Here is a 23,821-nt window from a genome sequence, read left to right on the forward strand (position 1 = left end):
TTTCTAAAAAAACGTTTTGCTTAAGTAGATTGAGAACATCTTTTTTTAAAAGAATTTAAAATAAGGCTAACGTAAGAAAATGTGGAAAAAGTCATGGGGTTTGAATAATTTCTGAATGCACATAGTTAGTTGGATGGGCTATTTACAGATGGGCTGTGTACAGCTGCAGTGATCGGTAAGCTGCTCAGATAGCTGATGATTAAAGTTAGTGAGGAAGATATAAGTCTCCAACTTCAGCGATTTTTGCAATCCGTTCCAGTCATTGGCAGCAGAGAACTGGAAGGAAAGGAGGTGTTGGCTCTGGGGATGACCAGTGAGATATACCTGCTGGAGCGTGTGCTACGGGTGGCTGTTGCTATGCTGACCAGTGAGCTGAGATAAGGCAGAGCTTTACCTAGCAAAGACTTATGGATGACCTGGAGCCAGTGGGTTTGGCGACGAATATGTAGCAAGGGCCAGCCGATGAGAGCATACAGGTCGCAGTGGTGGGTGGTATATGGGGCTTTGGTGACAAAACGGATGGCACTGTGATCAAAACAGATGGCACTAGGGTGGCAGGGTAGCCTAGTGGTTCGAGCGTTGGACTAGTAACTGGAAGCTTGCAAGTTCAAATCCCCGAGCTGACAAGGTACAAATCTGTTCTGCCCCTGAACAAGCAGTTAACCCATTGTTCCTAGGCCATCATTGAAAATAAGAATTTGTTCTTTAACTGACTTGCCTAGTTAAATAAAGGTAAAATAAAATAAGTAAAACTGCTCCAGTTTGCTGAATAGAGTGTTGGAGGCTATTTTGTAAATGACATCGCCGAAGTCAAGGATCAGTAGGATAGTCAGTTTTACGAGGGTATGTTTGGCAGCGTGAGTGAAGGAGGTTTTGTCGCGCAATAGGAAGCCGATTCTATATTTAATTTTGGATTGGAGATGCTTAATATGAGTCTGCCAGGACAGTTTACAGTCTAGCCAGACACCTAGGTATTTGTAATTGTTCACATATTCTAAGTCAGAACCGTCCAGAGTAGTGATGCTAGTTGGGTGGGCGGGTGCGGGCAGCGATCCGGTGAAGAGCATGCATTTAGTTTTACAAGCATTTAAGAGCAGTTGGAGGTCATGTAAGGAGTGTTGTATGGCATTGAAGCTCGTTTGGGGGTTTGTTAACACAGTGTCAAAAGAAGGGCCAGATGTATACAGAATGGTATTGTCTGCATAGAGGTGAATCACCCGCAGCAAGAGCGACATCATTGAGATAAACAGAGAAAATAGTCTGCCCGAGAATTGAACCCTGTGGTACCCCCATAGAGACTGCCAGAGGTCTGGACAAGGCAGACCTCAGGCAAGGCAGTTATTTCAGTCATTTGAGAAATCAAAGCTGTTGAGTCTGCCGATAAGAATACGGTGATAAACAGAGTCAGAAGCCTTGGCCAGATCGATGAAGACGGCTGCACAGTGCTGTCTTTTATCGATGATGGTTATGATACCGTTTAGTACCTTGGGCATGGCTGAGGTGCACCCGTTACCAGCTCGGAAGCCGGATTGCACAGCGGAGAAGGAACGGTGGGATTCGAAATGGCCAGTGATCTTTGTTATCTTGGCTTTCGAAGACTTTAGAAAGGCAGAGCAGGATGGATATAGGTCTGTAACAGTTTGGGTCTAGAGTGTCACCGGCTTTGAAGAGGGGGATGACCGCGGCAGCTTTCCAATCTTTAGGACTCTCGGACCATACGAAAGAGAGGTTGAACAGACGAGTAATAGGGGTTGCAACAACGGATGGTGTTAGAAAGAGAGGGTCCAGATTATCTAGCCCAGCTAATTTGTACGGGTCCAGGTTTTGCAGCTCTTTCAGAACATCAGCTATCTGGATTTGGGTGAAGGAGAAGCTGGGGAGGCTTCGGCAAGTAGCTGCGGGGGGTGCAGAGCTGTTGGTCAGGGTTGGGGTAGCAAGGAGGAAAGCATGGCCAGCCGTTGAGAAATGCTTATTGAAATTCTCGATTATCGTGGATTTATCGATGGTGACAGTGTTTCCTAGCCTCAGTGCAGTGGGCAGCTGGGAGGTGCTGCTCTTATTCTTCATGGGCTTTACAGTGTCCCAGAACTTTTTGGAGTTAGAGCAACCGGATGCAAATGTCTGTTTGAAAAAGCTAGCCTTTTCTTTACAAACTAGCAGTGTGTATTGGTTCCTGACTTCCCTGAAAAGTCGCATATCACAGGGACTATTCGATGCTAGTGCAGTACGCCACAGGATGTTTTTGTGCTGGTCGAGGGCAGTCAGGTCTGGAGTGAACCAAGGGCTATATCTGTTCTTAGTTCTTTTTGAAAGGGGCATGCTTATTTAATATGGTGAGGAAATTACTTTTAAAGAACAACCAGGCATCCTCTACTGACGGGATGAGGTCAATATCCTTCCAGGATATCCGGGCCAGGTCAATTAGAAAGGCCTGCTTGCAGAAGTGTATCAGGGAGTTTTTGACAGTGATGAGGGGTGGTCGTTTGACCGCAGACCCATAACGGATGCAGGCAGTGATTGCTGAGATCCTGATTGAAAAGAGCAGAGGTGTATTTGGAGGGCAAGTTGGTCAGGATAATATCTATGAAGGTGCCCATGTTTACGGATTTAGGGTTGTACCTGGTGGGTTCCTTGATAATTTGTGGGAGATTGAGGGCATCTAGTTTAGATTGTAGGACGGCCAGGGTGTTAAGCATATCCCAGTTTAGGTCACCTAACAGAACAAACTCTGAAGATAGATGGGGGGCAATCAATTCACATATGGTGTCCAGGGCACAGCTGGGGGCTGAGAGGGGTCTGTAAGAGGTGGCAACAGAGAGAGACTTATTTCTGGAGAGATTAATTTTTTTAATTAGAAGCTCGAACTGTGTGGGGATAGACCTAGGAAGTATGACAGAACTTTGCAGGCTATCTCTGCAGTAGATTGCAACTCCTCCCCCTTTGGCAGTTCTATCTTGACGGAAAATGTTGTAGTTGGGGATGGAAATTTCAGATTTTTTGGTGGCCTTCCTAAAACAGGATTCAGACACGGTAAGGACATCAGGGTTGGTGGAGTGTGCTAAAGCAGTGAGTAAAACAAACTTAGGGAGGAGGCTTCTGATGTTAACATGCATGAAACCAAGGCTTTTACAGTTGCAGAAGTCAACAAATGAGAGCGCCTGGGGACACACAGGGCCTGGGTTAACACTACATCACCCGATACACAGAGGAGGAATAGGATGAGGGTACGGCTAAAGACTATCAGAACTGGTCATCTAGTGTGTTGGGAACAGAGAATAAAAGGAGCAGATTTCTGTGCGTGGTAGGATAGATTTGGGTCATAATGTACAGACAATGGGTATGGTAGGGTGCAGGTACAGTGGAGGTAAACCTAGGCATTGAGTGACGATAAGAGAGGTTGCATCTCTGGAGGCACTAGTTATGCTAGGCGAGGACACCACATGTGTGGGAGGTGGGACAAAATAGCTATCTAAGGCATGTTTTGTTGGGACTAGGGGCTCCGCAGTCAAATAAAACAATGATAACTACCCTAAACAACAGTATACAAGGCATATTGACATTAGAGAGGGACATTAAGCGAGGCAGAAAGCAATCACAGGTGTTGATTGGGAGAGCTAGCTAAGACAACAATGGGTCGACAACAACAGCTAAACAGCTAAGACAACAACAACAGGTAAAAAGGTGATGAATGGGCAGAGAGGGTCAGTTAACTACACACAGGGCCTGAGTTCAAGGCTGGGGCTGACAGATAAACAAAATAAACAAAATGGAGTATTGTGATTAATGAACAGTGCAGCAGGCATCAGCTATGTAGCAAAGTGATCATAGATAGTCGTTACTACGCTAGCTGGGAGATGCGCCTGGCTTGAGGCTAACTGGTGCTAGCTTTGGGACAAGGGCGTCACCGTCGGCAGACCAGTCGTGATGGATCGGCGGGGCTTCGTGTCGACAAAGGGTCCAGGCAAAAGAGGTGTTGTAGCTGGCGTAAGTTTGTTTGCTAGCAGGGATATGCGCCTGGCTTGAGGCTAACTGGTGCTAGCTTCGGGACAAGGGCGTTAGTCACTATAGCCACTCCGGTGCGTCCGGTGCAAAGGTCCAGAGCTTATGGCAGGAATCCGGTGATGTAGTGGCTTCTAGTCGTGTTAGGGAAGAGTCCGGGAGGCATCAGCTGTGTTGCTAAGTGATCATAGGGTCCACTGAGCAAGCCGGGAGATGGGCCTGGCTCAAGGCTAGCATTGAGGCTGGGCCACTCGGTAGCAGCTAGCTAGCTGCGATGATCCGGAGTAATGGTCCAGAGCTTACGGCAGGAATCCGGTGATGTAGTGGAGAAAAGCAGTCCGATATGCTCAGGGTTGATATCGCGCTGTGCAGACTGGCAGGTATTATACAGGCTAAAAGAGGCTGGTGTCTGAGCTAAAGGTAAAGGCCGCTAGCAGTGGCTAACAATGACTAAATAGCTAGTAGCTAATTAGCTGGTTAGCTGCTGATAGCTAGCTTCTGATGGGGGATCTAGCTATAAGGTCTAAAAATAGCAGATCCTTATCACATTGGGTGAGGTGGGTTGCCGGAAGGTATATTTAATTTAAAAATGGGGAAAGATATTTAAATAAATTTAAATATATACATATTTTTTATTTTATTTTAAATAACATTTACACGGGACAACAACAAACACGTCCGCATTGGCTACGCTATCTTGTGCGGGTTCCTTCTTTTTTTCTCAAGTGGGTGAAGTAAAATACCCTCATTTGTCTTCATGATGACCACTAAATAGGGTATAATATATTATAAAATGGGTAGTTTTGGTCCTGGATACTGATTGGCTGAAAGGTGTGGTATATCAGACATTATAAACTTGTTGGTTCGAGCCCTGAATGCTGATTGGCTGACAGCCGTGGTATATCAGACCGTATACCACGAGTATGACAAAACATGTATTTATACTGCTCTAATTATGCTGGTAACCAGTTTATTATAGCAATAAGGCACCTCGGGGGTTTCTGGTATGTGGCCGAAATACCACGGCTAAGGCCTGTATCCAGGCACTCCGCGTTGCATCGTGCGTAAGAACAGCCCTTAGCCGTGGTATGTTGGCCATATACCACACCCCCCAGGCCTTATTGCTTACATTTAACACAGGTATGATGCAAAAATGCTTGTTTACTGTTCTATTAGAGTTAAACACCAGTTTATAATGGCAATAAGGCACCTCAGGGGTTTGTGATCTAAGGCTAATATATCACGGCTAAGGGATGTACTGTATCTAGGCTGTACTCCGCTTTGCGTTGTGTCTAAGAACAGTTGTTAGCCATCGTATATTGACCAATGTACCGCACCCCCCCAGGCCTTATTGCTTAAATATGAGTTTATATTACAAGTAAAAGTACAATCTCTGCATGTTCCTGTAAAGTTTAGCTCAGGTCCAGGGCATTGTGTGTGGTTTACTAACGTTGACAAGTATCCACAAGATGCAGTTAAGGCCTTGCACCAGAGCTATGTAAAGTTCAGCTCCATCTCCTCAGGCCAAGTTCTCTGTAATTGTCAATAACAGCAAACTGGGGGTTCTGGGGGTTCTCCCAGCCTGACCTAAGCCTGGCCTCTCGCCCTGCTGATGCCCTCACACCCAATAACACCGGTGGCGACCGCATGACATGGACGACATGCCAGCGTCCCTCTGCTTCTCTACATGCTGGCATGATGCAGCGCTGTCACAGATGTGGATAGGGATGACGAGAGAGTTGGAGAGAGCAGATATGATCACAGCACATACAAATGCAAATAGAGACATACGCACACAGTCTTTTACAGCTAACCTTGTGGGGACACACAATTCAGTCCCATTTAAAATCCTATTATCCCTAACCCTAAACCTAAACCTAACCCTAACCCATACTCTTACACTAACCTTAACCCATACGCTAACCTGTTAGGGATCCCAAGTAGCGCAGCGGTCTAAGGCACTGCATCACAGTGCTAGAGGCGTCCCTACAGACACAGGTTCGATCCCAGGCTGTATCACAACCGGCCGTGATCGGGAGTCCCTTAGGGTGGCACACAATTGGCCCAGCGTCGTCCGGGTTAGGGGAGGGTTTGGCAGGGGTAGGCCGTCATTGTAAATAAGAATTAGTTCTTAACTAATTTAAATAAAAGTTAAATAACCTGAACCCAAACCCCAAAACTAACCCTAGCTCCTGACACTTAACGTAATTCTAACTTTAACCCTAAACCACCTCGAAATAGCATTTTACCTTGTGGGGACTAACAAAATGTCCCCAGTTGGTCAAATTTTTGTTCATTTACTATTCTTGTGGGGACTTCTGGTCACCATAAGAATAGTTAAACATGTCCACTGGCAGGCCAGGGACACACGTATAAGACTGATGATGTCATAGGCAGATCTCTGTGTGGAGGTTGGCCTTACCCTTCCTGACGCTCCTTGGTCCATGGACAAGCTGTAGGATAAACAGATAAACAGAACACATTATTACACTGTCCTCATGACAGCTCCCTCCAGACACACACGTGTCACTGGTAGCATGTTGTCATTACCTCTCCGCTCTGACAATATGTGGACACACACACACACAGGCAGGCAGACCGCCAGATGTTAGAGTGATGTACTGTCCTGGTATAAAAACAGCTACCTTGCAGTTATTTTTCTCTCTCTGTGGTGTGTGACCAGCTCTCCAAAGCTCTCTTAATCAGGCGTACTGCATTACAGCTAATGACACTGAGCTGGAGCAGAACACCACACGCACGCGCACACACTCACGTATCTCATTGCCCCGGAGTGACACTAAATAAACTGGCACGCCTGGAAAAGCATTTGAAATGGAAATGTATGGAAACCTTGTATGTGGGTCATTCATCTATTCAACTGCACACATGCATACAGATTACATCTACAGAGCAGACAGAACAGATGAAGAAGTATCTATCCTCACAATGGAGAGAAGGCCAATATCTCTGTCTTTATGAGAGTAATTCTAGCTTCTCGTAGCAATCTAAGCAGCCAACAACATAATTACTGATTCAAAGCATGTCGTTGGGGTCAGTAAAGGGAGAGATGTGGTAAAATCAAAGATGCCCTCTTGAAATGAAACATTAAATCAGGCACAAATTCAATTAGCGAGCTTTACTTTTAAACACCATCACCATCTCCCTCACCATCTCTCACCCCTCCCTCATCCTCAACCCACCCCCTCCCTCATCCCAACCCTCACTCTCCCTCTCCCTCACCCTCTCCCACCCCTTCCCTCTCCTTCCCCCTCTCTCTCTCTTACCCAGCCACACTGCCGCTGGCAGAGCTCTCAGCGATTTGGGAGCTGGCAATCCACTTGGTCTCCCCCACTACTGTCCTGGCATGTGGCAAGCGCCCCACGTCCTTCACAGTCATTATCAGGTGGCGCGATGACTTGAGCACGCGCACCGCCTCGTCATGGGGGATACCCAGGAAGCTGCACCCGTTCACCTCCAGGATCTGGTCGCCCACCTGGGGTGCGGGGAGGGCACAGAGAGGAAGGAATGGTGGGCGGACTGGCATGGGCATGGGCAGACACTGGGTCACAGTACATGAGTCAGAGGTCACACAGTAGGGGCCAGAGAGGTAGAGATGAGGTAGAGTACAGACGAGAGTGAAAGTAACAAACACAGTTGGGGTTAGATTGGTAGATTGATCCGTGCTGAGTTCCAGTGGGAGGTAGATCCTGTTTAGATGTGAGGTCACAGGGTCAGAGGTATTTCTTACTCCTGGTAAGACTGAGAGGTACTCCCTCTATTGAGAGTGCTTCTAGATGCTAATGCAGACAACTCTGCCTATGGATGTGTATCTCCATCTGTAGGGCTCCATAACCATAACCCTAGGTCTTTCTGCACTCCCCTTGTGGACTCTTACAGTATCTTACCTTGGACCTTAGCAATATGGATCACTAGGCTGACCTCTGATCATCTACAATATTATTATGTGTTAACTGATATAGCACTGTGAACTGTATAGATAAATCACATATGCAGCAGCTAGTGACAGACTACATTAAACAGAGACCAGACAGACTGGCCTTTCAGGGATGGCTAACACTGACCTTTATAAAGTTAGCTAGCTGCAACAAGACCAGGGCCTGTATTCATTAAATGTATCACTAACACAGAGAGGCTGCTGCCTACATACAGACTTGAAAGAATTGGCAACTCTAATAAATGGATCACTAGTCACTTTATAAATGCCACTTTAATAATGATATTTACATATTTGTATTACTCCCACATACTGTATTTTATACCATGTATTGAATCTTGCCTATGCCGCTCGGTCACTGCTCATCCATATATTTATATGTCACACCCTGATCTGTTTCACCTGCCTTTGTGATTGTCTTCACCCCCCTCCAGGTGTCGCCCATCTTCCCCATTATCCCCTGTGTATTTATACCTGTGTTCTCTGTTTGTCTGTTGCCAGTTCGTTTTGTTCATTCAGACCGACCAGCGGTTTCCCCCTTGCTTCTGTCCTATCTATAGTGCCTGTTTCCTAGTTTTCCCAGTTTTGACCTTCCTGCTTAACCTGACCCTGAGCCTGCCTGTCGTCCTGTAACTTTGCATGCCCGTGTTCGATTTAATAAACCTTTGTTACTTCGACATTGTCTGCACCTGGGTCTTACCTTCAAACCTGAAATTATGTACATATTCTTATTCCATCCCTTTAGTATTTGTATGTATTAGTTAGTTGTTGTGGAATTGTTCGATTACTTGTTGATATTGCTGCACTGTCAGAATTAGAAGCACAAGCATTTCGCTACACTCGCAATAACATCTGCTAACCATGTGTACGTGACAAATAACATTTTATTTGAGAAGGAGCGCTGATCTAGGATCAGTTTAGCCTTTTAGAACATAATGCATAAGATTATATGGACAGGGGGACCTGATCCTAGATGGGCACTTCTACTCTGAGATGCTTTATGAATATGGGCCCAGTACTGTTCCTGCCAGAGATTAAGCCAATTTCATCCCCATTCTTTCAAAGCATGTCGTTGGGGTCAATAAAGGGAGCGGTGTGGTAAAATCAAAGACTTGTGCACCCCCACACCCCCTCACACCCTCCTTCACCATTAGTTTTGCATTTAGAGTTTAATTTGGTGTTTAGCAATTCATCATTATTTCCAGATGTCAGCTGTTCTCACATGGGTTGTTATAATTTATTTCACTGAGCTTAGTCAACCAAATCGCACCAACAACAACTTCAGTAATCCCTCAAAAGATATTTAGTGTATTCAGTGACTGGTATTGAGGTATTATGGGAGTGAGAGTCCCTTGCCATTTGTCCTCTCTATTTCTCTCATACACTCACACACACCCAGAAGAGTCTCTGATCATGCTGAGTCACCACAGAGGCGCCAACTGACAGTGATGGTGTGCTGCATCTCCTGCTGTTGTCATAAAGTTGGCACTGAGTTGGCACCCCCCCACCCCTCCTCTCCTCCATCCCTCCTTCCTTATTATAATTTCATTAGGGGGCTTAGAGAAGCTGGCAAAGAAGGTACTGCTTCCTCATAGCACATGCGCGCGAGTGCACACACATGCACACACACAGATCAATGCGCTGCGTCAAATCCAAGTGTGGGCAAGCCGCCAGGGAGCATCCTGGGTAATTAACCAGCAGCGACGCTGGCTGGACCAATGATAATTATATTTACAAATGAGAGGCCAATCAATGTGGAGATGAATAATAAGCGACTGTGTTTTCTGGAAATTCGACTCAGGCTACAGATGAGTACAACTGGATCGATGAAACACAGCCCATTGTTTTCCCCACACACCTTTCTATCGCAACTCTCACATATCCATTGATTCCTCATCTCGCTCTATGTCTTCATTGTTCTCTTTCTTTCTCTCTGTCTCACTTTCTCAGCTTGTGTGCCAACACCTCCACAAGAAAGCAACAACTCAAATCACAACTACAGAAACAGCCTTGGAAGCCAATCAGATCCCAACCAGATCTACAGTTCAGGGGGGAATGGAGCCTGTAAAGCTTTTGGGGTACTGCAGTGGTGGCTATTGGACTGAATGGAAAGCTATCAAACACATACCATTTCTTTATTCCATTGTAGCCACTACAATGAAATGTTCCTCCTATATCTCCACCCACCATCCACCACTAGATAACTGTTATATCACAGTGGCTCTCTGACCAATACACAACCTGTATGATCTAAATCAGGATCTTGATGAAGGCATGGCATGTTAAGTGAATCAGATGGGAGAGAGAGTTGAAAGCTGACCAGAGCTGATCTCATAGCAGTAAGAACAGGTTGAGCTACAATATAAAAAACACACCCAACACAGTGACTCTGTGGGGTTAGAGAGCATGTCTCAGGTGAGGAGAGCTGAACAGACATCGTATTAGATCCCCTTTTAAGTGTCTTTCTTCCCTACACTGTGTGCATGTCACAAAAGGCACGCTATTCCCTATATAGTGCACTACTTTTGACCAGGGCTGACCAGTAGTGCACTATAGAAGTAATAGTGTTGCTTTTGGAGAGCATCCTGTATTAGTTTGATCTGGCCCACTGTCTTGAATCCCATTGACATTACACTGGTTGGGGTGGGTCAGTAATGTACTATGTGGCGAAGGGGAGCGGTATTCAAACATTTTCAGCAGTGACCCAATTTTTTACGCCAGATCTTCTGGGGACGCCACTTTTTCTTGTGACAGCAGCCCACCACAAATCTTTTGACACAACCTTAACATCTGTACAATTAGATTTTTAAATCAACAAATGACCTTCAAAATAAATGTGTAAAGAAAACGTTGGTAAAAAAATCAATATATGTATATATACAGTAAAACTAAATTCCTGACATTTAATCAGAGTAAAAATTCCCTGTCTTAGGTCAGTTAGGATCACCACTTTATTTTAATTGTGCAACATTTGCCAATTATTCTCTTCAGAATTCTTCAAGCTCAGTCAAATTGGATGTTGATCATGACTAGACAACCATTTTCAGGTCTTGCCATAGATTTTCAAGTAGATTTAAGAAAAAAATGTTACTCGTCACTCAGGAACATTCACTGTCTTCTTGGTAAGCAACCCCAGTGTAGATTTGGCCTTGTGTTTTAGGTTGTTGTCCTGTTGAAAAGTGAATTAATCTCCCTGTCTGGTGGAAAGCAGACTGAACTAGGTTTTCCTCTAGGAATTTGACTGTGCTTAGCTCCATTCCATTTTTTTTAAAATCCTGGAAAACAGCCATCCTGAACATGATTTTTGAATGACTACACTACCGGTCCAAAGTTTTAGAACACCTACTCATTCAAGAGTTTTTCTTTATTTAACAGGCACACCTGTTAATTGAAATGCATTTCAGGTGACTACCTCATGATGCTGGTTGAGAGAATGCCAAGAGTGTGCAAAAGTGTCATCAAGGCAAAGGGTGGCTATTTGAAGAATCTCAAATATAAAATATATTTTGATTTGTGTAACACTTTTTGGGTTAGTTCAATACTCCATGTGTTATTTCATAGTGTTGATGTCTTCACTATTATTCTACAATGTAGAAAATAGTAAAAATAAAGAAAAACCCTTGAATGAGTAGGTGTTCTAAAACTTTGGACCGGTGGTGTACCTCATCTCTGTACCCCACACATGCAATTATCTGTAAGGTCCCTCAGTCGAGCAGTGAATTTCAACTACAGATTCAACCATAAAGACCAGGCAGGTTTTCCAATGCCTTGCAAGGAAGGGCACCTATTAGTAGATGGGTAAAAATGAATTAGAAGACATTGAATATCCCTTTGAGCATGGTGAAGTTATTAATTACACTTTGGATGGTGTATCAATACACTCAGTCACTACAAAGATAAAGTTACCGGGGAGGAAGGAACATTTCCCCTTGAGGCCAATGGTGGCTTTAAAACAGTTAGAGTTTAGGCTTTGACAGGGGCAAACTGAGGATGGATCAACAACATTGTAGTTAGTCCACAATACTTACCTAAATTACAAAGTGAAAAGAAGGAAGCCTGTACAGAATATCACATATTCCAAAACATGCATCCTGTTTGCAACAAGGCAATAAAGTAATTCTGCAAAAAATGTGGTCAGGCAATTACCTTTTTGTCCTGAATACAAAGTGTTATGTTTGGAGAAAATCCAATCCAATACGTTACTGAGTACCACTTTCCATATTTTTAAGCATAGTGGTAGCTGCATCATGTTATGGGTATGTTTATAATCGCTAAGCAGTATTATTACAAACGGAGTGAGTCCATGCAACTTATTATGTGACACATTTTTACTGCTGAACTTGCCATTGACTCAAGATATTTCAGCTTTTCATTGTGTATTAATTTATAAATATTTCGAAAAAACATAATTCCACTTTGACATTATGGGGTATTGTGTGTAGGCCAGTGACAGAAAATCTCAATTGAATCCATTTTAAATTCAAGTTGTAAATTACAACAAAATGTGGAAAAAGTCAAGGGGTGTGAATACTTTCTGAAGGCATGGTAAATTTAACATTTTGGCAAGCCCACTGTAGTTCCGGTGTCACGACTTCCACCGAAGTCGGCCCTCTCCTTGTTCGGGCGGCGTTTGGCGGTCGACGTCACCGGCTTTCTAGCCATCGCCGCTCCATTTTTCATTTATCCATTTGTTTTGTCTTGTTTCCTGCACACCTGGTTTTCATTCCCCAATCACACTACATGTATTTATTCCTCTGTTCCCCCTCATGTCTTTGTGTGAGATTGTTTTGTGTTATGTATGTGTTGAAGCGCTTTACTGGTATGCATTTATTCTGTGTTTTATTTCACGGGGTATGTTATTGTGTTTATACTATATTATTGTGACTGTTTGCGCGTTTGCACTTTTGCATTGGCTGGAGGTTTTGACACAGTGCGTCCGTCTCTTGGTTTCTCCTGCCTCAATAAAGTGTGCGCCTGTTCACAACTCTCTTCTCTCTTGCACCTGACTCCGCTCCCAGTACGCACGCCATTGACATCCGGGTCATTGACATCCCGACTTTGAATACCACTGGTGTAAGGGGAAGATTGCTTTACTGTGAGATGGGAGAAGGGGATGAGGAGATGTGAGATAAAATGATCCCAAGACAGTGATCCCTATACAGTCAGACACTCTCTATTCCCATTTTGTGGATTGAAGTGTCTTCACTTCGTTGTGCCTCTCTGGGCCTCAGTGTTGCTGTCTTTTTCGGTATCAACTCGCTCTTTTTATGTCTCTTTTACTGTATCTCTCTCTCTCTCATTGCCTTCATCTGTCTCTGTCTCTCCCTCTCTATCTCCTTCTCTCATCCCTCTACAGTACAGTAGAAGGGTCCAGGCTGTGACAGAGAAGCGTTTGGCATTTGGCCACCCACCTCTGTTCCTCTACACTCGGACAGCCGTGACATTTCGCTCTTGTCTGTTCTCCACTGAAGGGAAAAGAAGAATAGGGAAAAGATTAGATATAGACTGGCGCCGTGCCCATTTGTCCAACTCTGCTCTATGAAATGTAGCATTTGTCTTTTAAAACAGGATTCCCTAAGTGAAGAAAGGCAGCATTTGTCTTTTAAAACAGGATTCCCTAAGTGAAGAAATGTAGCATTTGTCTTTTAAAACAGGATTCCCTAAGTGAAGAAATGCAGCATTTGTCTTTTAAAACAGGATTCCCTAAGTGAAGGAAGGCAGCATTTGTCTTTTAAAACAGGATTCCCTAAGTGAAGGAAGGCAGCAGGGGGGTTGTGGAAATAGGGAGGTGTATGTCTGTTCCAAAAAGAGAGAGAGATGCCTAGATCGTGCCAGACTCCTGAGAAAAGACAACTGAGATGTCAGACTTTTACTGGATGGTGTTAAACTTTTATAAAGTATCTCTCTCTCTCTCTCTCTCTCTCTCTCTCTCTGACACCACTCTCCTCCCTCTATCTTCTGTCCCTCCTCATTATAATTCCATTTGAGGGCTCAGTAGTGCTGAGCGATTACAGCTTTTTGAAGTATTACAAAATAATCACGGTTTTCGATTTCGGTTTTTATAAAATATTTTTACATTAAATGCACTATGCATTATGTGATTTGAATGATTTCCATGATAGTAGTGACTGCTCATTACTGCTTATCACTAATTTACCATAATTTATTCACATTACTTTACTTTAATACACTATTTCAGTTATTGTGTATGTTACATTTGTTTTACGCCTATATAGGGCTACTGCCTATGCTGTCTGACAAAATCACTATTTTAGTAATTCTTGAAAGTAAATAAGGCATACTTTTATGGCTGCTGAATACCAATTATCAATCTTAGACCATGTATTTTCAGATAGAGATACCTCACGAAGCAACTGCTCTCTATCCCTCTTGATCGCGCGTTCTTCGGCCTCTTCTCTCAGTCTCAGAATGGACAAATAGGTGTGCTTTGGATTATGGTAATTGTAGTTAATTACTATGTTTTCTGCGCTAAATTATGTGGAGTATTGGCCTGTTGGAAACTACAACTCCTTACTACATCGCACAGTTCGGGCTTGATCTGATTTATCTGTAGAGATTTATCAGTCAATTAGATGTTTAAAAAACGGAAAATAACTAACAAATTTCTGTTAAGTATTCAGCACTAGGGCTCAGAGAAGCTGGCATGGGAAGTTAGTACTGCTTCGTGTACACACACACAGGGCTCAGAGAAGCTGGCATGGGAAGTTAGTACTGCTTCGTGTACACACACACAGGGCTCAGAGAAGCTGGCATGGGAAGTTAGTACTGCTTCGTGTACACACACACAGGGCTCAGAGAAGCTGGCATGGGAAGTTAGTACTGCTTCGTGTACACACACACACACACACACACACACACACACACACACACACACACACACACACACAATGTGCTGAGTTTGATCAGAGCGTGGCCAAGCCGTCAGGGAGCATCCTGAGTAATTAACCAGCAGCGACGCTGGACCAATGACAATGTTATTTACAAACGAGAGGCTAAGTTTCAATGTCACAAGCACAAGTACAGTGAAATGCCTTTCTTGCTAGCTCTAACCTCAACAATGCAGTAATCAATAACAATGTAATACTAAAAATAACAAGGTAGAACAAAAACACACAAGATATAAAAATAAGAACAACACAAAGTAAGTGGGCATACTACATACAGGGTCAGTTCCAGTACCATATATATATATAATGTGCAGGAATACTGGATCGATAGAGGTAGATATGTACAGGGGAAAGGTGACTAGGCAACAGGATATGATAAACAGAGTAGTAGCAGCGTATCTGATGATTGTATGTGAGTGGGTGTGTGTAGAGTTAGTATACATTTATGTGCATATGTGTGTGTGATAAAGTGATGTGATGGAGTGTTTGTGTGTTGGAGTGTCAGTGTGCATAATGTGAAGGGCCCTGTAAGTGTGCCTAGAGACAGTGAAAAAATAACAATAAAATACAAAGGTCAACTCAGATAGTCCTGTAACCATTTTGTTAGCCATTTAGTAGTCTTATGGCATGGAGATATAGGCTGTTCAGGAGCCTGTTGGTGTCAGACTTGATGCACCGGTACCCCTTGCCAATCAAAAGCAGAGAGAACATTCAATGGCTTGAGTCTTTAACAATTTTCCGGGCCTTCCTTTCACACCGCTTGATATAGAGGTCCTGGATGGCAGGGAGCTCGGCCCCAGTGATGTACTGGGCTGTACGCCCCATCAATTGTAGCACCATGCGATCGAGGGCAGTGCTATTGCCATACCACGCAGTGATGCAGCCAGTCAAGATGCTCTCAATGGTACAGCTGTATAACTTTTTGAAGATTTGAAGGCCGATGCCAAACCTTTTCAACCTCCTGAGGGGGAAGAGGCACTATCGCACCTTCTTCACGATTGAATGGAGGTGTGTGGACCATTTAAATTCTTAGTGATTTGGACACCGAGGAACTTGTAGCTCTTGACCCGCTCCACTGCAGCCCCGTCGATGTGGATGGGGGAGTGTTCAGCCCCCCATTTCCTGCAGTCCACGATCAGCTCCTTGGTCTTACTAACGTTGAAGGAGAAGTTGTTGTTCCGCCCCACAATGCCACGTCACTGATCTCCTCCCTGCAGGAGGGGACTAAATCCCTGTGGGGCCCCTGTGTTGAGGGTCAGCATGGTGGATGTGATGTTGCCTACCCTCACCACCTGGGGTCGGACCATCAGGAAGTCCAGGATCCAGCTGCAGAGGGAGGTGTTCAGACCAAGGCTCCTAAGCTTGGTGACGAGCTTGGAGGGGACAATGGTGTTGAAAGCTGAGCTGTAGTCAATGAACAGCATTCTTACATAGGTATTCCTCTTATTTGGGTGGGTGAGGGCAGTGTGGGGTGCAATTCAGATTGCGTCGTCTTTGGATCTGCTGTGGCGGTATGCAAAATGGAGTGGGTCTAGAGTGTCTGGGATGATGGAGTTGATGTGTTTTTTATTTAACCTTTATTTAACCAGGCAAGTCAGTTAAGAACAAATTCTTATTTTCAATGACAGGGTTAACTGCCTGTTCAGGGGCAGAACGACAGATTTGTACCTTGTCAGCTGGGGGGTTTGAACTTGCAACCTTCCGGTTACTAGTCCAATGCTATAACCACTAGGCTACCCTGCCGATGTGTGCCATAATCAGCCTCTCAAAGGACTTAATGATTACCACAGATGTGAGTGCTACAGTGTGGTGGTCACTGTGATATGAAGCCATACATGCTGACCATACCACCCGGGTTGTGTGATTGAGCATTGCAAAATAGATTTACATACACTATATATACACAAAAGTATGTGGCCACCCCTTCAAATTAGTGGATTCGGCTATTTCAGCCACACCGTTGCTGACAGGTGTGTACATTTGAGCACACAGCCATACATTTGAGCACACAGCCATACAATCTACATAAACATACATTGGCAGTAGAATGGCTGTATTGAAGAGCTCCGTGACTTTCAACGTGGCACCGTCATAGGATGCCACCTTTCCAACAAGTCAGTTTGTCATATTTCTGCCCTGCTAGAGCTGTCCCGGTCAACCGTAAGTGCTGTTATTGTGAAGTGGAAACGTCTAGGAGCAACAAAGGCTCAGCCGTGAAGTGGTAGGCCACACAAGCTCACAGAACGGGACTGCCGAGTGCTGAAATCGTCTGTCCTCGGTTGCAACACTTACCGAGTTCTAAACTGCCTCTGGAAGCAACATCAGCACAAGAACTGTTTGTCGGGAGCTTCATGAAATGGGTTTCCATGGCTGAGCAGCCACACACAAGCCTAGCTCACCATGCGCAATGCCAAGTGTAGGCTGGAGTGGTGTAAAGCCTGCCGCCATTAGACTCTGGAGCAGTGGAAATGCGTTCTTTGGAGTGATGACTCAAGCATCGCCAACTGGCAATCTGAGGGACAAATCGTGGTTTGGTGGATGTCAGGGGAACGCTATTTAACCCAATGCATAGTGGCAACTGTAAAGTTTGGTGGAGGAGGAATAATGTCTGAGGCTGTATTTCATGGTTTGGCCTAGGACCCTTAGCCTTCCCAGAAGAGTGGATGCTGTTATAGCAGCAAAGGAGGGACCAACTCCATATTAATGCCCATGATTTTGGAATGAGATGTTCAACGAGCAGGTGTCCACATACATTTTATCCAAACTACTCGAGAGTGTCTGCATAGCCAGGCTCTAAAACATAACTTGGTTCTAGTCCCTCCTCTCCCATCTCCTCATTGGTTTTTAGGAGCAATTACTGTACCCAGGTGGGTGATGAAAGATGAACTGAGGTCCACACTCCAGTCCAGTTGGTGGCGGTAATGCACCTTACAGTTGGTTGCCAACAGCCATATAAAGTCCACAGAAGAAGAAGAAGCAGACTGAAGGAGGAGAGATCACTAGAAAGAAACAAGGTTTCTGCTTTTATCTGTGGATTAATTGTCGGAGTAGAGAACACATGATTGTGTAAAATGTGTACTTATTGTACATGTTCCTGACCTCAGCCGTAGCCTCAGGATTGTTTGCAATAGCTCTGTGTGTGATGGCCCTGTCCTTTAGTTTAGCACCAACCTCAGTGTTCATCCAGGGCTTTTGATTGGGGAAGCAGAGAACCTTCACCGCGGGGACAACGTCCCCGATGCATTTGCAAATGAAGTCAGTGACGGAGGTGGTTAGCTCGTCGATGTTATCCGCAGTCCTGAAAGTCCTGAAACATATTCCAATCAGCGCTAGCAAAGCAGTCCTGTAGCATAATCTCTGATTCTGGAGACCATTTCTCAACAGAGCGAGTCACGGGTAATTCCTGTTTGAGCTTCTGCTTGTAAACAGGAAGCATTTGTACAGAGTCATGATTTGATTTGCCGAATGGAGGATGAGGGAGGGCCTTGTATTCCAATTGGCTCCTTCATCCCCTCTCCTCCCCCTGTAACTATTCCCTAGGTCATTGCTGTAATTGAAAATGTGTTCTCGGTCAATTTACCTAGTAAAATGATTAAGTTTTCCTGCTTGGTTATCTTGTACAGTTTGTTAAGTGCCAGCTTGTTATTTTACTTGTCCTGGGGTTGAATGTATAGAACAGTCACTATAATAGCTGAAAATTCACTCGGGAGGTAAGAGTTGGCATTTAACCATCAGGTATTCCGACACTTCCACCACGCTCAAGTCAGCACACCAGTTATTGTTGATGAACAGGCAAACCTCCTCCCCCCTCTATTTCCTCGACTCCACTGTCGGCTCAGTGAATGGAGAATCCATCGAGTTGGATAGTCATGGGGGGTATCTTGTCCGAGTGCCATGTTTCAGAAAAATAGAGAATATTGCAGTTTCGACAGTCCCATTGGTAGTTAATCTGCGATCGGAGATCATCCATCTTATCATCAAGTGGCCAGTAGAATGGAGTAAAGAGGTGTCCGGGTCTCCCTTCGCCTTAATCTTAGCAGGATCTCCCCTCGCCTTAATCTTAGCAGGATCTCACCTCGCCTTAATCTTACCAGGATCTCCCCTCGCCTTAATCTTACCAGGATCTCCCCTCGCCTTAATCTTACCAGGATCTCCCCTCGCCTTAATCTTACCAGGATCTCCCCTCGCCTTAATCTTACCAGGATCTCACCTAGCCTTAATCTTACCAGGATCTCACCTAGCCTTAATCTTACCAGGATCTCCCCTCGCCTTAATCTTACCAGGATCTCCCCTCGCCTTAATCTTACCAGGATCTCCCTCGCCTTAATCTTACCAGGATCTCCCCTCGCCTTAATCTTACCAGGATCTCACCTAGCCTTAATCTTACCAGGATCTCACCTAGCCTTAATCTTACCAGGATCTCCCCTCGCCTTAATCTTACCAGGATCTCCCCTTGCCTTAATCTTACCAGGATCTCCCCTCGCCTTAATCTTACCAGGATCTCCCCTCGCCTTAATCTTACCAGGATCTCCCCTCGCCTTAATCTTACCAGGATCTCCCCTTAATCTTACCAGGATCTCCCCTCGCCTTAATCTTACCAGGATCTCCCCGCCTTAATCTTACCAGGATCTCCCCTTAATCTTACCAGGATCTCCCCTCGCCTTAATCTTACCAGGATCTCCCCTCGCCTTAATCTTACCAGGATCTCCCCTTGCCTTAATATTACCAGGATCTCCCCTTGCCTTAATCTTACCAGGATCTCCCCTCGCCTTAATATTACCAGGATCTCCCCTCACCTTAATCTTACCAGGATCTCCCCTCGCCTTAATCTTCCGAGGATCTCTCCTCTTGCCTCTGTAATGTCAGTGTTTCCATTTGGGTAGCCCAAAAATTGGGTTGAAATGACAAAAAGAGCTCAGGGAAGATGAGTCGAGGTCGAAGCCAGAATTGAGGTAATTAACTGACGATCTGATGTTCAAAAGTTCTTGATAGCAGATATAGTGAGAAAAAAATGTAGAATAAACGATAAAAGAATCACAAAATATCCATCCAGTACGGTGCCATCTTTCGGCCAATCAATGTGGAGATGAATAATAAGCGACTGTGTTTTCTGAAATATGACTAAGGCTACAAATGAGTACAACTGGATCGCCATTCATAGCCATGAAACACAGCCCATCGATTCCTCATCTCTCTCCATGTCTTTCTTGTTCTCTTTCTTTCTCTTTGTCTCACTTTCTCAGCTTGTGTGACAACACAAGCGAGTAAACTCCCAATGCCTTCCATTCCTCTTGCTAACGTGCAATCATTAGAAAATAAAATTGATGACCTACTATTAAGATTATGCTACCAAAGGGTAGATAAAAACTGTAACATCTTCACCAAGACGTGGCTGAACGAAGAAACAGACAATATAGAGCTTCCATGCACCAGCAGAACAGAGACGCTGCCTCTGGTAAGACGAGGGGTGGGGGTGTGTGTATTTCTGTCAATAACAGCTGGTGTGCAATGTCTAATATTAAAGAAGTCTTGAGGTATTGCTCGCCTGAGGTAGAGAACCTTAAGATAAGCTGTTGTCCACACTATCTACAAAGCGAGTTCTCATCTGTATTATTCATAGCCGTCTATTTACCACCACAAAGCAAAGCTGGCACTAAGACCACCCTCAACCAACTCTATGAGGTCATAAGCAAAGAAGAAAATGCTCACCCTGAAGCGGCTCTCCTAGTGGCCGGGGACTTTAATGCAGGCAAACTTAAATCAGTTTTACTAAATTTTTACCAGCATGTCTACTAGCTATTTGTTTGTTACCTACAGTTGAAGTCGGAAGTATACATACACTTAAGTTGGAGTCCACAAATTTCTTGTTAACAAACTATAGTTTTGGCAAGTCAGTTAGGACATCTACTTTGTGCATGACACTATTAATTTTTCCAACAATTGTTTACAGACAGATTATTTCACTTATAATTCACTGTATCACAATTCCAGTGGGTCAGAAGTTTAAATACACTAAGTTGACTGTGACTTTAAACAGCTTGGAAAATTCCAGAAAATGATGTCATGGCTTTAGAAGCTTCTGATGGGCTAATTGACATCATTTTAGTCAATTGGAGGTGTACCTGTGGATGTATTTCAAGGCCTACCTTCAAACTCAGTGCCTCTTTGCTTGACATCATGGGAAAATCAAAAGAAATCAGCCAAGACCTCAGATTTTTTTTAAATCTCCACAAGTTTGGTTCATCCTTGGGAGCAATTTCCAAACCCCTGAAGGTACCACGTTCATCTGTACAAACAATAGTAAACAAGTATAAACACCATGGGACCAAGCAGCCGTCATACCGCTCAGGAAGGAGACGCATTCTGTCTCCTAGAGATGAACATACTTCGGTGTGAAAAGTGCAAATCTATCCCAGAACAACAGCAAAGGACCTTGTGAAGATGCTGGAGGAAACAGGTACAAAAGTATCTATATCCACAGTAAAACGAGTCCTATATCGACATAACCTGAAAGGCTCCTCAGCAAGGTTGAAGCCACTGCTCCAAAACCACCATACAAAAGCCAGACTACGGTTTGCAACTGCACATGGGGACAAAGATCGTACTTTTGTAACTGCACATGGGGACAAAGATTGTACTTCTTGGTGAAATTTTCTCTGGTCTGATGAAACAAAAATAGAACTGTTTGGCCATAATGACCATCGTTATGTTTGGAGGAAAAAGGGGTAGGCTGCAAAGCCGAAGAACACCATCCCAACCGTGAAGCACGGGGTGGCAGCATCATATTGTGAGGGTTCTTTGCTGCAGGAGGGACGAGTGCACTTCACAAAATAGATGGCATCATGAGGGAGGAAAATTACATGGGTAAATTGAAGCAACATCTCAAGACATCAGTCAGGAAGTCAAAGCTTGGTCGCAAATGGGTCTTCCAAATGGACAATGACCCCAAGCATTCTTCCAAAGTTGTGGCAAAATGGCTTAAGGACAACAAAGTCAAGGTATTGGAGTGGCCATCACAACTCCCTGACCTCACACCTATAGACAATTTGTGGGCAGAACTAAAAAAGCGTGTGTGAGCAAGGAGGCCTACAAACCTGACTCAGTTACACCAGCTCTGTCATGAGGAATGAGCCAAAATTCACCCAACTTATTGTGGGAAGCTTGTGGAAGGCTACCTGAAACGTTTGACCCAAGTTAAACAAATTAAACACAATGCTACCAAATACTATTTGAGTGTATATAAACTTCTGACCCACTGGGAATGTGATGAAAGAAATACAAGCTGAAATAACTATTATTCTGACATTTCATATTCTTAAAATAAAGTGGTGATCCTAACTGACCTAAGGCGGGGAATTTTTATTAGGATTAAATGTCAGGAATTGTGAAAAACTGAGTTTAAATGTATTTGGCTAAGGTGTATGTAAACTTACGACTTCAACTGTAAGTATTCACACCCCGAAGTAAATACTTTGTAGGAGCACCTTTGGCAGCAATTACAGCTGTGTCTTTCTGGGTAAATTGCTAAGATTTTCCACACCTGGATTGTGCAACATTTGCAACATTTTTCAAATTCTGTCAAATTGGTTATTGATCATTGCTAGACAACCTTTTTCAGGTCTTGCCAAAGATTTTCAAGTAGATTTGAGTCAAAACTGTAACTCGGCCATTCAGGAACACTCACTGTGTTCTTGGTAAGCAACTTCAGTGTAGATTTAGCCTTGTGTTTTAGGTTATTGTCCTGCTAAAAGGTGAATTAATCTCCCTGTCTGGTGTAAAGCAGACTGCATTAAATTTTCCTCTAAGATTTTGTCTGTGCTTAGCTCCATTATGTTTATTTTTTATCCTGAAAAACACTCCAATCCTTACCGATAACAGGCATACCCATAACATGATGCAGCCACCATTATGCTTGAAAATATGGAGAGTGGTACTCGGTAATTTGTTATATTGGACTTGCTCCAAACATAACACTTTGTATTCAGGACAGAAAGGTAATTGCTTTGTCAAATGTTTTGCAGTATTACTTTATTGCCTTTTTGCAAACAGTATGCATGTTTTGGAATATTTGTATTCTGTACAGGCTTCATTCTTTTCACTCTGTTAATTAGTTTAATATTGTGGAGTAAATACAATGTTGTTGATCCATCCTCAGTTTTCTCCTATTACAGACAGGCCTTTAAACTCTGTAACTGTTTTAAAGTCACTATTGGCCTCGTGATGAAATCCCTGAGTGGTTTCCTTCCTCGCCAGCAACTGAGTTAGGAAGGAAGACTGTATCTTTGTAGTAACTGGGTGTATTGATACACCATCCAAAGTGTAATGAATAACTAGCTTTTACATTTTTTACCCATGTACCAATAGGTGCCCTTCTTTGCGAGGCATTGGAAAACCTCCATGGTCTTTGTGGTTGAATCTGTGTTTGAAATCCACTGCTCGACTGATGGACCTTGCAGTACATATAATTGTATGTGTGGGGTACAAAGATGAGGTAGTCGTTCAAAGATCATGTTAAACACTATTATTGCACACAGAGTCCATGCTACTTAGTATGTGACTTGTTAAGCACATTTTTACTCCTAAACATATTTACAGTAGGCTTGCTATAACAAAGGGGTTGAATACTTATTGACTCAAGACATTTCAGCTTTTCATTTTAAAATATTTTGGAGAAAAAAAAAAAAACATAATTCCACTAAAATTATGGGCTATAGTGTGTAGGCCAGTGACAAAACATCTCGTTGTAATCCATTTTAAATTCAGGCTGTAACCCAACAAAATGTAGAAAAAGTCAAGGGGTGTGAATTGTTTCTGAAGGCACCATCAGCAAAATTGTATTTACACATAAAATAAATTTTTATTCAAAGCAACTTAGTCATGCGGGCATACATTTTACATATGTGTGGTCCTGGGAATCGAATCCAATACCCTGACAGTACAAGAGCCATGCTCTACCAAC

The 23,821-nt window shown here is 43.8% G+C and overlaps 1 protein-coding gene across 1 annotated transcript in view; it reads right to left on the reverse strand.

Moving 5' to 3' along the window:
• LOC112220333 (whirlin-like) overlaps positions 1-23,821 on the reverse strand; it is a 141,095-nt gene that overhangs the window by 50,120 nt on the left and 67,154 nt on the right. The window contains exons 4-5 of the mRNA XM_024382152.2: positions 7,284-7,492; positions 6,422-6,452 (exon numbers count right to left, since the gene is read on the reverse strand). Of these exons, the coding sequence (XP_024237920.1) occupies positions 6,422-6,452; positions 7,284-7,492 (240 nt within the window). The remainder of the gene's footprint in view (positions 1-6,421; positions 6,453-7,283; positions 7,493-23,821) is intronic.

Source organism: Oncorhynchus tshawytscha, linkage group LG20 (genome assembly GCF_018296145.1).
Source record: "Oncorhynchus tshawytscha isolate Ot180627B linkage group LG20, Otsh_v2.0, whole genome shotgun sequence".
In the NCBI taxonomy this organism is placed as follows: domain Eukaryota; kingdom Metazoa; phylum Chordata; class Actinopteri; order Salmoniformes; family Salmonidae; genus Oncorhynchus; species Oncorhynchus tshawytscha.